At 41.7% G+C, this 17,432-nt stretch overlaps 1 protein-coding gene across 4 annotated transcripts in view; it reads right to left on the reverse strand.

The window, feature by feature from the left end:
• Positions 1 to 17,432, reverse strand: part of Map2k5 (mitogen-activated protein kinase kinase 5) — a 217,283-nt gene that overhangs the window by 180,986 nt on the left and 18,865 nt on the right. For all 4 annotated transcript variants that reach the window (XM_051197716.1, XM_051197718.1, XM_051197715.1 and 1 more), the window contains one exon: positions 2,913 to 2,982. In XM_051197716.1, coding sequence (XP_051053673.1) covers positions 2,913 to 2,982 — 70 coding nt within the window. The remainder of the gene's footprint in view (positions 1 to 2,912; positions 2,983 to 17,432) is intronic.

Here is a 17,432-nt window from a genome sequence, read left to right on the forward strand (position 1 = left end):
GATCTCAACATGATTAAATGTTTTTATTTTTTAAGTGCATAAAATACTTAATACATTGAAGCTCCAAGTCTTCTCTCTTTAAAACACAAAACAGCTCTTTGAACAAAACAACAGCTGTATACATCTGGTGCCCAGCCCTTGAAGGACCCTCAGTATTCCCTTAAGACTATTGCCTCTGCAAGAAAAAGGGTAAGCCAAGGAATAAGAGGGACTCCAGCAGTCTCCTCTAACCTTAACAAGCTTGCTTCTCAACTGCCTCTTCAAAACTCTGTGATTAGAAATCTAAACAGCCATATTGCATTCAAAACCCCAGCAACCTCATACATCTTGGAGTTAAAAAGGCAGCTACTATAATGCTAGCCAATTTTCATACTTATTAATATTTAACACAGCTCTGAGCCACAGGGAGGAGTTGGCCATGAACTAAGACAACAGTGATACTTGGTATGAGGAGAATATGTGATTAGACTAAAATAACTATCTCCTGTCCTGGCAACTTGCTCAGTCTAAAGGTTCTTTTTAACATGGGGCCCAGGCCCAGACCCTATAGGGCTTCAGACCCTCTGACCGACCAGGAAGGCCCAGGGAAACCTCCTGCCATGCCCACATTCTAGCTGTACATTGTCCAGGTATGCACCTCTATTGCTGTGATAAACAGCATGACCAAAAGCAACCTGGGTAAGAAAGGGTATATTTTAGCTTACAGGTTACAGCCCATCATCAAATGAAGCCAAGGCAGAGATCTGGAGGAACTGAAGAGAAGCCATAAAGTAAAGGGCTACTAAGTGATTTGTTTCCAGACACACGTGCAGACACCTTTCTTACACAATCTAGGATGGTCTACCCCATGGCTGGCACTGCAAACAGTGGTCTAAGTCCTCCTTCATTGACTAGAAATTAAGAAAATGCTCGCAGACATGTCCGTCTGATGGAGATAATTCTTCAATTGAAGTTCCCTCTTCCCAGGAATCTCCAGTTTGTGTCAGGCTGACAAAATATAACCAGTGGGGTGATACATTGCATCAACCCACTCATCTGCATCTGCAGTGAGGTGGCAAAAAACAAGACAACAGAAAGAACCCGAAAGACCCAAGTCACAGCACAGAAAAGGACCCCAAGAAGGGGGATGAAGTCACATTTTCTCTCAGTATGCCTTGGTGAGACTGCATTTAATATGCATTAAGCCTCAAAGGTGCTGTGCTGGGGCTGCAGGTCATACCAGCTAGCATCTCAGTCTCAATTTTACAGCAACCTCTTCTCCCACTTGTCCACTAAGCCCTCCAAACTCCCCTCACACACCTCACTGGTACCTGAAATAAATAGGCGTTTCCCCAGAAACAAACTGTAACTTAAACCAACTTCTCACTCAGAGCACACTAAACACTTCCAGTTACTTCACCCCTCTGAGCCCCATACAATGGAAGCAGTAAACCTTTACTGTAAAACTGCTGGGAGAGCTACCACCAAGAGGGCTCTGCATAGGAACAGTAACACCCACAAGGCAGATTTCCCATGGAGAGAAGGAAGCAGTTTACTGAAAAGAAAAGCCCTCCAGCATGGCGACTAAATTCTCTGGGCTCTGTACCTGGCTTTGCCATAACAGAGCTCAGAAGCAACTACTCCTTTTGGTGGAAATAATTTTTTAAATTTGCTCCAATTCTGCAGTCACTGAGAAAACCAGAAAGTAATCTGTGTTGTTGTCAGGGACAATATCCGTTTGCCTGTTCAGTCAAGCACCGCATAGCCCGATCAATCAATCATATTTTTCTTTTGGATGACCACTGAGCTTAGGAAGCAGTTTTATCCCCTCACTTAGCCCTTCATTCAGTTCTTACTACTAATAAAATAAGCTCCCTGGTTCCACTGCCCACACAAACGCCCAAGGAGGAATACTGCACTTGAACCAGGATCTCCTCCCCGGCTGACCAAGCCAGCTGCCTTTGGAGACCATCTCTGCAAATAGAGCCCACTGGTTAATTGAGCCATTCAAACTTCTGAGTTACAGGTAATGAAAGTCTAGAATGTTTAATTGGAAAACTCATACCATGATTATCTGTACAGTTAAAGAAGGTGAGTTTAACTTTTAATTATTTCAATTAAGCTATTTCTAGAAGAGTTACTTAGAGGATTTCCTGGACTATTCCATTACTGAGAAAACATGGATTTCAAGTGGGACAAAAATAACGGTTAAAAACACTGGTCTATATATATAACTAAGTCACTCTTTTCACCATTATTCAAATGTTATGGGAATATTTGCACAATTTGAACAATCATAACACATAATGATACAAGTGTGGTCCTACTCACCTAAAAGAAGGAGTCTCACTGTGACTCACCCTCATCCACTCACATATTTGGAGACTTAACCAACTAACTGCCTTCCCTACCCCAAGACAAATATCAAGCTCTGCCCAGAGCCCTGTCCAGAGCCCTATCCAGAGCCCTGTCCAAACCCCATTTCTCATAGTTTGCACATTAGGTGAGAGCTCTCATCTCAACAGCAGCTTTCACCACAATCATGAGTCACAATCTATAAATCCAGAACTAAAGGCATCCATTTGCCCTGGTTTAGATTTATGGGGACTCCCAAAGAGTTCTTTAAGCGAATGTAAGTATGTATATCAAAAGCAAAAAAAAAAAAAAAAAAAAAAAAAGAAAGAAAAGAAAAGAAAAATCTAGTTAGTTTAATTTACTCTAGCAGATTAGATATTTTATCTGCTATAACTATAATATAGCTTGCAATCCCCCATGATAATGAATACTTCTTTCTTTTGTTTTGTGCTTTTTTTTTTTTTTCAAATTAAGAGCTAAACATCATGTTATGTGCATTTAAACCTTTGGAAAACATAACTGTTGATGAAACAGTTTGCTGAAATAATCATCGTTGATTAGAATTTGTTCAACATTACCTCTTGGAAATATCTGCAGTGGCTCTATTAGCTGGCCATTTACTTGCTGTTCCATTACTGTGGAGTAATACTGCAAAGAGATAATAGAAAGAAATTACTCAGTAATGTACGGATACTAGGACAGACACTTACGGGCTGTTTAATTCATTGCACTTTTGTAAATGGCTGGTATGCACATATCAGCCTTGAGAACACATTCCCTATATTTGCACATAAAAATTACTACAGTGGGTATATTCAGGATTTGAAGTCCAGTATGGAATTATCATCCAATTATCTTTAAGACTAACAGTATTAACTAAGATGCCATGATAGTATTTATCATACTCAAAAATAATATATATTTTAAATGTCACAAAATGCATTTTGATAAAAATTACTCAGACTGCCTGTCCTTTTCTTCTGCATTTGTAAAGCAAAATGAATAGGCTCAATATTTGGCTTGAATCTACATGTCAGTTAATCAAACATGTACATCTGTGTATAAAAACACACAGATAATGAATATCAAAGTTTCAGAGACAGTGGGACCAGTAAACAACATATTACTCAATCAAGGACAACACAAACCCCAAGCAAAAAGATAGGCCCATTCTAGAAAACCTACTTCTGATGCATAATTTAGCCTTAGGCATAATTTAAGGTGGATCAAATTCATTGTAAAACTCTAGGCACACAAAATACAAGAGCCTCAGTAAGACAATAGCTCACTGCGCTTCATAAAATAATCCCAAGGCACTAAAAAGACTGGACTAATGTCCCATCCCCTTTCCCTAGAATACTGCCTAGACCACCTGTCCACCTATACCTGGAGATGGCTTCTGTACTGTGTTCATCAAGAAAAATGCCTACAATGAAAACCACTGACTTGGCCCAAAATAATTTTTAAAATGTTTTGTGTCCAAGTGTTTTGCCTACATATATGTCTGTGTACTACTAGCATGTCTGGTGCTTGCCAAGACCAGAAAAAGGCCTGGAATTACAGATGTTATGAGCCACCATGTGGTGCTGGGAATCAAATCCCAGTTCCCTGAAAGATAGTCAGTGCTCTTAACCACTGAGTCACCTCTCCAGCCTCACTTTGTGTTTTGAGGGGCTATCAAAAGCAAAACTCTCTCTCATCTTTGCTGTTTTCATATTTAAACATACATGTATCACTTAACAACCACATTTTCAGGGAATTCCTGAAAACTGATTATCATGTTCACTAACATACTAAAAGAAAAAAACCTTGTATCTTGGGACTGAAGAATGGCTTTTGTTGTTTAGAGCACTGGCTGCTCTTCCAGAAGACTCGGGTTCAATTCCCAGCACCCACATGGTAGGTAGCTCACAACTGCCTGTGACTCTACTTCTAGGAGACCTGACAAAACAGCAATTCACATAAAATAAAAATAAATAAGTTAAAAAAAGAAACATGTGTCTTTCTATTGGTTTTATATAAAGTTACTTTAGAATGAATCTTTTTTCCTTAGAAATATGCAGAGGCCTCAGCATTCTACATCATTGTGAGGATCAGAAGCTGAGAAATCCAAGGCTTTCTGTCCTGCAAACAAGGAAGGTGAAGGTGAACATGCTGGGGAGGGGCCCAGGGGGGACTGCTTGCTAATGACTGAAATGAGCATGGCCTCCCCTGCAAAGGCTTTCAAATTGTAAAGGAAGGCAATTCTCTTTCTATGAACCTAAAAACTTAAACACACACAGTGTAAATATGTGCAAATCACTCTGGAATATACGAAGGCAAACATGAGACTGTTTCTGAAAAGCCCAGAAATACAGCGCTCACACCATTACTCACACGGAGAAGACAGGTAAGTGAGATATCAATCATGTTGGCTGTCAACCTTTTGGGACAGCAATAACTGTTAACAAGTAGTCTGGAAAAATTGTCCGAAAATGACTTGTCCTTGGCACACAAGTATTTGAGGTTTCCGTGGAAAATTAAGATGCCAGTGGCTATTTGGAACATTGCTCAGGTATTCTTTTTAATGGGAAATTTGCCGGTTATTGATCCACAGCATGTAACCATGCTTCTGGAAGGCTGCAAGCAACTTTCCAATCAGTGGCTGTCAAAAAAATTCCTGCCTTTTTATACTGATACAAGACAGGGCCATGGTGGAGCATATAGTTAATGCTTTTCTTTAATTAACTGCTATGTATAGTAGGTTTCTACTTTGCCATGGTCCTAGAAATCAGAAAAAAAAAAAATATCCTTATGCTTTATCTAACAAACTAATTATAGAATTGTCTGAAACTGATGCTTGGGGTCAAGTTTGAAAACAAATAACCTCAAGTGTGAAGGGTCAGAACAGGTGCAATGCCTTTTTCCCTACTATAAAACCTTGCATGCATGAAATTGACCTGTTTTCCAGCTTTATTTATTTACCTCACAAAATAAATAAAAAAAGGTTTCCCTTTCATCTTAGCACTGAGCCAAATCAACTGGAAAACTACACATATATGTTTGTAACCATTGTGAAAAATCTAGGCAATCTATACCCAGCTCTCAGTATCATGATTAACAGAATCCCTCTGCAATGATACATACTGTGCAGAATTGAGACTTTCTCAGGCAATTAGGCGCTTCCAAATCCAAGTATCTTTTCTCCTGCTGACAAGCTAGGATAGAGCAGGACACACACACAGACACACAAGGGTAGTCACCAAACCCATGGTGTGAACACAGTGTGCACAAGTGACTTCCGAGCAGCAGGGCCAGAGACCATGAGGCCCCAGACTGAGCTCAGGCTCCCACACATGCAACACTCCCTACAGGCAAGGATAAGACCTGACCTGGGGTATGTGTAGTACATTGGCACAGAGCACGCCCACCAGGTCACTGGGCCACCAGGCTGCTAGTCCTGCTGCTGCCCAGGTAAATGAGCAAGGCACTTAGGAGTTGGAGGGCTCACTCCTGGGAGCCTCTGTTGGCCGTTTCCTGCTGGGTCTCACTCTGCTGGGTTCTAAAGGTGGGATCCAGCCAGAGGAGTGCTTTAAGCCTCCCAGAAGAAAAGAGCAAAGACCACAATTACACCACTGAAGAGCAAGCTGGAATTAGGTCTGCCCCTATGTGTCTTTGCAGGCCCCACGTGTCTTTGCAGTATTGTCTTCCTTTGTTCTCTCCCATTTGGCTCTAAACAGTTATTTAAAAAAAAAAAAAAAAAAAAAATCCTTAGTGATAGCAAAGACAAGACTCTGACTTGACCAAAACAAAAATAAAAACAGGTAGTAACAATGAAAGCCTATACCTCTGACACCAAGATAGCTAACATGAGTTGAACAGAAAAACCACAATGTGACTCTACCATGTCTTGGTTTTATCATCCCAACATATGCTCTGCATGTAGTAGGTGTCAAAGTGTCAAATAAATATGTATTGACTGAAATGGGATTGAACCTTGATTCTACCAGTCACTACCGTGCACAGCCTCCAGTAAGTCACCTAACCTTCTCAGCATCACAGCTTCCAAATGAGTGAAGATGTTCACCTCATCACCCAGGGTGACTGTGGGCTCACAAATATAACTGTGGCCATAGCACTAGTGAAGGGACTTTGTAAGCCCAAACCCAGAAAGTCCATCTGTCGACACTGAAGCAGCACTTAGCCTGACACTTTCTGCCTCAGAATCATTCCAGCATTTAAAATACATAAAAGATTATGCTTAGAAAGTACAGAATAGGTGCCAAACTAAACCCACAGGCAGCAGTTATAAAGTGTGTTTGCTTCAGCTATCCTTCACATAATCCATTACAGGCAGTAATTGCAGCAATAATCAATATGCTAACAGGGTAAAAGATTAATCAGTTTTATGATAGCTAATGGAATCTTGAGTTCCAGGCTTGGATTGGTTTCAGGGTTCTCTAAAATCTTTAAACAGTTGTAATAAGGATGTGGCAGTTTAGTGTACTTATCCTATAATAAAATTAACCTCCAACAAGAGGTAAGAAGTACAACCTTTGCTTTGTTTGTTTGCAAGTTTATCAAGTCGTGTTCCTGTCTGTTATGAACTCAACCCCAATTCTAACAGCACAATTCAATCAATAATTAATTTTTTTCATGGAAATATACCATATTTAAACAAAAAACCCGAGATCAAAACAACACCGTTTACTATTACAAGGCTTAGATTGTCTATTAGGGGGGGACAACCCTCACTCCCCCAAACGCCTGCACATTAGGCTCAACACTGCATATCTCACGTTTTTCTAATTTCCCATACCTCTACCCTATTCATCTCTGTTTAACTGATGAGGCAAATGGCTTACCAATGAGCATAGGTTATTAGTAAACAAAGAAAAACATTTTACTCTAGCATACGTGCTCAAAGCATGAAATATGCTCACTATTTAAGAATTAAAAAGTAGGTGGGTCTCATTCCTCAAACATTGAACTGTACTTGGTAGATTGCTGAGCTAGCTCTCAGAGAGCTCTGGCTTCTTCACTCATTGCTTCCATGATGGGAGTTTAGCCATGTTCCCTGGCAGAGGGAGTGACACAAAGCCTCTGCACAGACATGGCCCTACTCAGCACCCCTGGACACTAATAGTATCCCCTTGAAGTGGGCAAGGTCCTTGTGGCTCTGGAGCAATCCTCCCTTCTCATTATGTATTCTGCCTCTACCATTTCACAGGTTTCTATCACCAGAGGAGTCATGGAGACTAATTAGGACCTGATGAGTCACAAATCTTTATTTCCAGCCTGTCTCTCCAAAGATTTGGAGCACATCCAGTTGATTGCTGGAGCCTCCTGCAATGCTACAATCCAAAACTGAATTCCCCTACGTCTCCACTCCCCCTCGGACCCCAGACTGGTTTTCTGCCTCACGGGTTTACCAAGTCATTAAATGCAGGTACCCAAAGCAGATGTCTTGAATTGACTCTGGCCACATGGATTCATTCACTTGACCTCTTCCCAAATCTACTGACCTCTCATTGCCCTGCAGCCACCACTGTCTTTGACCTGAAATAGTCCATACTGCTTCACTTCTGTGTCTCAGAACTCCTGTCCTGTAAGTCACCTTCTAGAGAAATAAGCTGTGGCCACACCACTCCCCTACACTTTCAAGCTAAGGCCTACCATGCTCCAACCCTCCATTCTCCACAGCCCATCACACACCCTCCTTCCTCTGTTATCCCTACAAGCTGAATCACAGGCAGCTTCTCCTGAATTCCCCAGACAGTCTTTGCCCCCAAGCCTTTAAATATAGTGTTCCTCTACCCAGAACACCCTTCCCTTCCTGTCTACCCCACCAGGACACCACCTTCTTCAGGAGCCACCTCAAAGATGGAGTAGGTGCTCTCCTGTGCTCACAGGGCACCTCTATGCTTCAGCACTTATCACTTGTCACCGTGCCTAGTGAGGGTCAGCTTTCACTGTCCTGATCTGGATTTTCCCTCTGTTGCTGTCTCAATGGAACCATGAAAGACAAGCATGTGTTTGTCGGGAGGAAGAGAGGGTTTGCACTGCACTCACTGTGCCCACTGGCACGGTGCTAGGCCAGCAGTGTCATCCAGTACACCTCAGCTGGTGTGTGGAAACTAGCTGTGTGGGGGAGGAAATGAATCACAGAACAAGTGAGGTTTGGCCACAGCAATGTTTACTAGTTGTGACCTAAAGAAAGGTACACAGGCGTTTGTGTCCCAAAATTCTATTATAAAAATGGAGAAAGTACCCACATCACTCACCTTAAAGTCATTAGGAAGATCAAAACTAAAGAAGTTGATACTTGGGAAACCTTCCATAAAATACTTAAAAAAAAAAAAAAAATCACGGGACTATGACTCTCTTACCATTAGGCAACTGAACCCAGAAAAACAATATTCCTATCAACAGGTGATACAGGAAGCTCTAAGCAAGCTTGCTGAGGTGCCTGGCCCACTACAGAGTCAGGGCTTTAGCCAATGGCTTAATAAATATGAGTTGGCGTCTCCTCCCTTGCCCTCACTCACTACAGTATTATCAATAATACTCAAAGTGAGAGGCGCTCTGTGCAAGGGTGGGGTTTTCCTCCAGAAACTCATCAAGGCCATGCCTCAGCTATTTTGTTTTCTCATGGCAGATGTAAGCACTCGGGACCTCTGTGGGCTTTAGGGAATCCCTGGAGCTCCTGAAATGATATGTGCTACGTTGTCTGATGTGAACATGACAGCCATGGTTAGTAATAATACCATTTGTTTGTGCTAGCATAATTATAAAGGACTTTAGGGAGCTCTAGATGGTCTTACTAGAAGTGTGGGAAGCCAATAGCTAAGTTGAAGGTGATTTGCCTGGGTAGCAGAATTTTAAATTGGCACAGCAATGGGTCCAGCATGTTCAGGTGTTCTCAGCTGAAGCTTTGAGTTTCATGGTGATTAGCTTAGGGCAGTGTCCACACTAACTTTTCACTTGCCTTCTAGACATTCTACTCTCCTATCTGAAGACATTTAAGCTGCCAACTTAAGCCATCCCCTGAAATACAACAAGACCATCAGGCCATGGAGGCAGTAAGCCAAATTGGACATTTCCTTATAAATATGCTACAAATACCCATCACAGAGAGGGAGTTCAAGTAGAAGCAAGCAATATCAATATCCAATCAATATCTCTACAGCTCAGAGCTATAGAGAATCCCATTTCCTGGTGCAACTGAAGCTGAGTCGACCTGTGCGTCTCTGTTTCCAGAGCTGCACAACGAATCCCCACTGGATGCTAGGCATACCCCAAGCTGTTTCACAAGGTGGGCAAACAAGAGGCCCCAGGTGTCCTTGGCCACACAGAAAGGCAAGTAAAATATAAGTTTTATTCTTCTTATTCTCTCATCATTCCTCCACCATGACTGAATAGTACAGTAAGTGCGTGCGTGCGCATGCGTGCGTGTGTGCGTGCGTGCGTGTGTGTGTGTGTGTGTGTGTGTGTGTATGCATGTGTATGATCACTGAATAGGGTGTGTGTGTGTGTGTGTGTGTGTGTGTGTGTGTGTGTGTGTGTGTGTGTGCATGTGTATGATCACTGAATAGGATAAAAAGCAAAAACTACTTTTGGTTTTACCAGTAGCTTGTGGTCATTATTTGAGTAAATAGAATAATGTCTAAATCAAGTTCTTTCATTCCTGCCTCAGTCACTGTCCTACTGCTGTCAAGAGACACCATGACCAAAGCAATTCTTATAAAAGAAAGCACTAGGGACTTGCTTACAGTTTCTGAGGACATGCATAGCACTGGAGCAGTAGCTGAGAGTTACATCCTGATTTGCAGTAGAGGGAGAGGTGGGTGGGAGACAGAAAGGAGAGGAAAAAGGGAAAGGGAGACTGGGCCTGGCATGAGCTTTTAGAAACCTCAAAGCCCACCCCCAGTGATAACACATCCTCCAAAATGGCCATACTTCCTACTCCTATCAAAGAATTTTTTCCCCTGGTTACTAAATATTCATATATATGAACCTATCCCCCCCCCCTTTTTTTGAGACAGGGTTTTATTATGGAACTTGCTTTGCATTTGCAGACCAGGCAGGCTGGCCTTGAACTCACAGAGATCTGCCTGCCTCTGCCTCCAGAACACTGGGATCAAATGTGTGTGCCACCACTGCCTTACTCAAACCACCACAGTTCTGTTTTCTCTTCTCTTCATCATCTCTCCACTCTGTCTCAAGGATGTTCCGTGTGATCAGTTGTATACATAAATGGCATGGAACTGAGAACAAACTACGTGTTGAAGGGTGAGCTGATTTTGTTCCCTGGTCAGTAAAGAGCACACTGAAAGGCATTATGTGGATAACACTCTCTACAGACAACTCCCTGCCTGCAGACCCTGGGTTTCTTAAACAGTCTTCTCCCAAATGGGCAGCATACTTTGTGGTAAAATTTGGCCCAGATTTTTCAAACTTCAGAAGCCCATAGAATTTTTTTTTTCATTCTTGTTTGAACTCAGATGCACAGTCACTGTAGTAAAAAGCATTATTTTTAATAATCAAGGAAAAACAGTAGTATGCACAAGACTTTCTCAGTAAAACTTACTAGCAAAAAGACAAGAACCATACTTGAAACAGGTGGGGGTCCTATGGAGTCTCTGCTAGGCCTCCTTGGTCCAGACCTGAAACCCATTTCTGAAGCTGATGTCAAGGGCCCCGGTGTTCACCTGTGAAATGAAGGTGATGCCCTCCAGTTCTACACAAGTTAACCACGATTTTAGAGGCAATCTCCATGTTATGCAGACCAGGGTAAAGATAATTATAGCCCAATTTACAGGGCGCTTCAAAGGTCAAAGAGTGCTTCTCCCTGACGTTACCCACTGTCTAACAAGGTACACGATGGTCAAGTATACCAAAGGGAATACTTACACTCCACGGAAACACAAGGTCTCTGCTATAATGAGAGGCATTACAGTAAAACTCATTCTGTACTCTTCTGGCAATGTGAGTATGTGGGGGGGGGGGGAGGAAAGAGAGAGAGAGAAGGCAAAATGAAGAGTATTATTCTTGTTCATACTCTGCTCTACTAGCACAAGCCTAGGAGGAGCAAGAGAATCTATAGAGCACAGAAAAGTCTTTGCTAGACACAGGACCCAGAAGAAACTGGTATAAATCCATTCACAGCTGCACCGTGCACTGCTACATTCCTCAGTGAAAGGCCACCCAAAAGAAGAGGTTAGCATGATGAAAGCCCTTCAACAAACAGGCCCACAGCACTGCCACACAGTCATACAAAAGGAGAACAGCAGCGCCTGTTTTTCATCTCTCTAAAAATTGAGAGGGGGAAATAAGAACAACAAAATTTAAACTACATTAAGGGAATATTTAACAGGGTCCTTTAAATAATTCGCAATGATCAGGTATTTAGTTTTCAGAATATGTAGGTTGTATGTTTTTCTAATAAAGCATTTCAAATTCTAATTAAAAAAATACTTTATGGAGGAATTAAAAAGATACAATAGTGTCAGAGGAGAAGCCATGATCCCAGAAGTGGAATATTCTAGTAGTATAAGTTACAAGAAAATATGCTATAAAAACAGATTGTTGATTAACACAAACTCATAACAAAATGCAGAGAGCTATCACCATGCTGCTGTAATAACACTTGGCTGCTGAAGTCTCTCAATACATTAAATATCTCCTTGGAGACCAAATTACTTTACATTTTCTTAAAAGACAATTTATTATAGCTTTGTTTTCTTCTCATTATCTCTTAAAAATATATCGAATGGAGAAAAGAATACAACTTCTAAATAACTTGTACGAAATGGTCCTGATGTGAAACAACAGCCTTCAGTTTGTTTGCTAGCTATTATTTAACAGCACACAACCTGCTGCCAGGACATGCCCTCACTGCCACTCGATGGGCCCTGACTCACATGTATCAAAAACCATGGTATGCCATTATTATAGCACTCATAAAATTAACAGCCTCGGGCTGCCAGTGACTTAAATAATTGATAAGTTTTCAATTAAAAAGCCAACATTTTCAGATCTAGTACAAAAATCTATTTAAATTACTGATAAAAAAAAAAAAAAAAAAAAAAAACTTACACTTGTGTTGGCCCAAGCCAGAAAATCCCTGAATCCAACTGGGGGTGGGGGTGTGATTCAGCATGCTTTGACTCTTATGCAGACCTAGGCTGTCCACTCCATTTTTGTAAGCAGTAGAAGAAAGTGATTAAAGGACAGTGGCAGAACATCTCTACTTTAAAATGGCCTTACTTTTATTGAATTCCATATGAAAGCTTAAGCTGTTCTAGTTTGAGCTTACAATAAAAATGCAATTCTCTGGTGAGATCTTCACACACCCATATACTCCATGCCAAATCCTTTTTCAGAGCCAAGTTGAATTTATCTATTGTATTGGGTGGTTTTCTGTGTCAACTTGACACAAACTAGAGTCATTAGAGGAAGGAACCTTAGTTGAGGAATTGCCTCAAGATCCAGCTTTAAGGCATTTTCTCATCTAATAATCAATAGGGGCAGGCCCGGCCCATGGTTGGTGGTGGTCCTGGGTTCTATAAGAAATCAGGCAAAGAAAGCCATGGGAAACAAGCCAGTAAGCAGCTCCCCTCCATGGCCATTGCATCAGCTTCTGCCTCTGGGATGCTGCCCTATTCCTGTCCTGACTTCCTTCAGTGATGAACAGCAATGCTGAAGTGTAAGCCAATAAATCCTTTCCTCCCCAACTTGCTTTTTGTCATGGTGCTTTGTTGCAGCAACAGAAACTCTAACTATGACATCTATTTATTTTATTATTTATTTATTTATTTAGTTTTGATAACGGGCCTCACTGTGTAGCTTTGACTAGCCTAGAACTCACTATGTAGACCAAGCTAGCCACAAACTCACAGACATCTGCCTGTTTTGGGCTCCCCAGTGCTGGGATTAAAGACATGAGCTACCTACCACACACAGCACACCAATTTGAATATATAAAATAAATACCAAGGAAAGTACCCAATTCTTTTAGATTTTCCAATTATGTGAAGTACACATTTTTACAAGTATGACCTAAGGATTCTTCAAATTTCCTAGGTGTCTGTTGCTACATTGTGTTTTAGTTAGTTTGGATAGGGTTTGTTTATTTTGTTGACTTTCTCAAAGAACCAGCTCTTTGTCTCATTGATTCTCTTTGTTTCAATTAATTGATTTCAACCCTAGGTTTGATTATTTTCTGCCCTCTACTCCTCTTAGGTATGCTTACTTCTTGTTTTAGAGCTTTCAGGTGTGCTGTTAAGTTGCTAGTATGAGATCTCTCAATTTTTTTTTACATAAGCACTTAGTGCTATAATCTTCATCACCTCCCCACCTTGGAGCTTGGGGAACCCCACAGAAGAGAAGAAAGGATAGTAGAAGCCAGAGGGTTGAAAAATCCAGCACCACATGGCCCACAGAATCAACTAACCAGGACTCATAGGGCTCACAGAGACTGAAGCAGCAATCACTGAGCCTCCATGGGTCTGCAGTAGGTCCTCTGCATGTTATGGTTGTTAGCTTGGTGTTTTTTGTGGGACCCCTAACAGTAGGAAAGGGGTGTCTCTGACTCTTTCACCTACTCTTGGGACCCTTTTCCTCCTACTGGGTTGCCTTGCCCAGCTTTGCTGTCAGAGTTTGTGCCTAGTCTTACTGTTATCTTGTTTTGCTTTTGTTTTTTATTTATTTTACATTCTGATTTCAGTTTTCCCTCCCTCCACTCCTCCCAGTGCTTCCCCTGTAATCTCCCCCAGCCCCACCTCATCCTCTCCTCCATTTCTATTCAGAAAAGCAGAGGCCTTCCATGGACATCAACAAAACATGGCATATGAAATTGCAGTATAGTTAAGTAGTTCCTTGTATTAAGGGTAGGCAAGGCAACCCAATATGAGGCATAGGGTCTTAAAGGCCAACAAAAGAGTCAAAGATAGCCCCTGTTTCCACTGTTAGGAGTCCCACAATTAGAACAAGCTACACAACTGTTGCATGTATACAGAGGGCCTACATCAATATCATGCAGGCTTCCTAGTTGTCGGTTCTTTCTCTATGAGCTCCTGTTAGCTAAGGTTAGTTGATTCTGTGGGTTTTCTTGTGATGTCCTTGACCCCTCTGGCTCCTACAATCCTTCCTCCCACTTTTCAGCAGGATTTCCTGAGCTCAGCCTAACATTTGGCTGTGAGTCTTTGCATCTGTTTCCATCAGTTACTGGATGAAGCCTGTCTGATGACAACTGGATTAAGCACGAATCTGTGATACATTAACCTTTTTTTCTCTCCAGTCACATCTGGTTCTATCCTAGGTCTCTGGGAAGGAGATCTGGGTGCAACATCTATCACCAATTGATCATTAGAGTTGATTTGGTTGATCTAGCTGGCTAGGAGTGTGTTCCCTTCTTCCCTCACAGCTCCATGTGCATCTCTCTGGAAGTTGCATGCTTAATGGAAGAGGACTACCTTCCCAGAACAGAGGAGGGCTAGTCCAAACAAGCTCTCAAGGTCCATTTATTGTGTCTTGTTATGCCATGTTTGGCTGATATCCCTGGGAGGCCTGCTCATTTCTGAAGGAATGGCTCAAGGGTAGAAGGGAGAGAGACTAGGAGGGGTGGAGGGCGGAATGTACTGAAAACAAAACAAGCAAATAAAATAAAATTTAAATAAATACCAATGCAAAATTCTAACACCAGGCTGAAAATCCCAGGGACTATCAGTGAAACCTACTATGAAGCTAGGTTTACATGGTTCTGTATGACAAAGCTGACCCCAGAAGAATTTCCAACCATAAGAACTGAGACAGACTAAAAGGACAGGGAACCTCTTCAACTATATTGTTTTCAGACCAAAAATTACTTCTCAAGAAATCTCAGGGACTACTACATTTAAGGATGTGTCCTACAAGGTTATGTGATCATGACTAATGTTTCAATAACAAAAAAATAGTTAAATACTGCATTTGAAAAATAAGCATAGGTTATAAGGAATGTATAGTACAGACAGCACAACTAAGACATTGTATAAGCAAATCATTCAGATTCTATAATGGCTTTGACATAATTTCCAGTAGGATTTTCCTGGCAGAAGACCAAAAAGACACTGTGTGAAAGAATGAATGGCTGTGGGATTTGGAAAGTCTAAATGAAAAATTTGTATTTTCTTTTAAAAATTTACTTTCAGTTATGTGTATGTGTGTATGTCTGTCTGTGTGGGTTTGTGCATGTGCACGCAGGTGCCCACAAAGACCAGAGGAGCTGTCATGTCTCCTGGAACTGTAGTTACAGGCAACTGTGAGCCACCCAGTGTAGGTGTTGGAAAACAAATTCAGGTCCTAGCTCTGCAAGCGCACAACCAGCTCTTTACTTCTAAGCCATCCATCTCTCCAGCCCCAAGTTCTGAACTTTCAATATAGCTTTAAGACCTTGGGTATGTCTCTCAACCATTTACAAAACAGAGACTGAGGGCTGGAAGGGCAGCTTAGCCACAGGGTACATACTTGGTAAATAGGGGGCTCTGGATTAATCTCTACCACCACCACCACCACCACCACCACCACCACCCCCCACTGAAAGAACCAGGGCTAATATCCATAGAGTGGTTGGATTATTCTCCCTTTGTAAGGGCTGAGGAGACAGCAGTCACAGGGAAGACAGGATCTCCTTTTCAGCCTTGGTAGAGGTAAGAGCTAGTGGCTGGCCGCTTTACTCTTCTGATCTTCAGCTTTAACCCCAGTATCTGTCTCTGGGATTTTATTACTCGTGCTACTGAACCCTCAGAAATGGAAAGGATTCAGAGCATCCTGAGGATCACACTCGGAACTCTCTTCCACAAGGAACCATTCACAAGGTCTTTTGAAAAGTTCACACTGCTTTTTTGTGGGTATGCTGAATGTCTGTGGAAAGGACACTGCTGTCAGTTCTCTGCCAAAGACCTACGTCAGAAAACCAGAACCCATCTGTGTGCATGTGTTTTCTAAAAACAAAGGAGTCATACTCTCAGGAGAGTTGGCCAATCCATCAATAGCAGTGCCGCCTTGGAAAAGACAATCCCACTCTGCCTTCCACGTACCGATGATCTCAGCTCTAAATTCTCAGTACACAAAGACTCCCACATAAGTTAATGGGAAGTCAATGGGAAATTGACTTTTCCTACTCTGGGCTGGTAGCAATGCAATGCTCTGTTAATCATGCCATCCTTCTTGTTCCCCTTCCTCCTACCCTAAATTAAAACTATTGGCGGAAACCCACACAGACAGTTTACAGTTTTCATTACGATGAAACAATATGCTGGTTGAAGTTGAAGGCTATCAAAACCATCCATCCTAACTGTTGTCTACAATTAAAGTATCAGAGAAAAGCAAATGTCTGGTCTTGTCCATCATGTCTACTGTAGTATCACTTTGCATCTGTAGAGTGTTTTCACATCTATTATCCTATTTGATCATTATAATTGCCCCGTGCTGTAGAAAGGACGTATGTTATTACCCACCAGTGACAAATGAGGCAACTCTGGTACTGAAAGGTTACATGATCCGCCTCAGGCCAGGAACCCAAAGCAGAGTTGTGGTTTCCCCTCCACCAGACCACAAGAAGAGGTTTTCCAAACAGATTACAAACTCAGGTAAAATAAGACTAGGGAGGAAAGCTCAAACCAGGGCCCAGGGAAGCTATAAATCTCTTGTTGTTTATGAATTTTTCTCAATTAGTACTGAAGCTTTAGATGTGTACCCTATTTTAGTCTCAGACAAACATTAATGCAAATTTCCAGCAAAAGTCGAGATACCAAAGAGAAGTCCACCTAGTATATATTCAGATGTGTTTAGATCAGTGAGCAGCCCTGCTGTTCATTTCAGGATACAAGCAGGAGGATGGGCAATGCATAAAATAACCAGGAGTACATCTTTAAATCCTGCGTCCATAAAAGCCTGCAGCTATATTATAGCTGAAGTCTGGAAGGGTGAAAGAGATCTCCAGTCAAAAGTAGATTTTGAAAAATTTTTTAGAGCCCAGGGGTTCATTTTTAATGAGCCGTTACTTTAAGTACTGCATAAAAAATACAGGAAATTGATAGTCCATTTAGTCTGCACCATACCTAATGCAAAAGTCA

The sequence above is a fragment of the Phodopus roborovskii genome, unplaced genomic scaffold (genome assembly GCF_943737965.1).
Source record: "Phodopus roborovskii unplaced genomic scaffold, PHOROB, whole genome shotgun sequence".
NCBI lineage: Eukaryota > Metazoa > Chordata > Mammalia > Rodentia > Cricetidae > Phodopus > Phodopus roborovskii.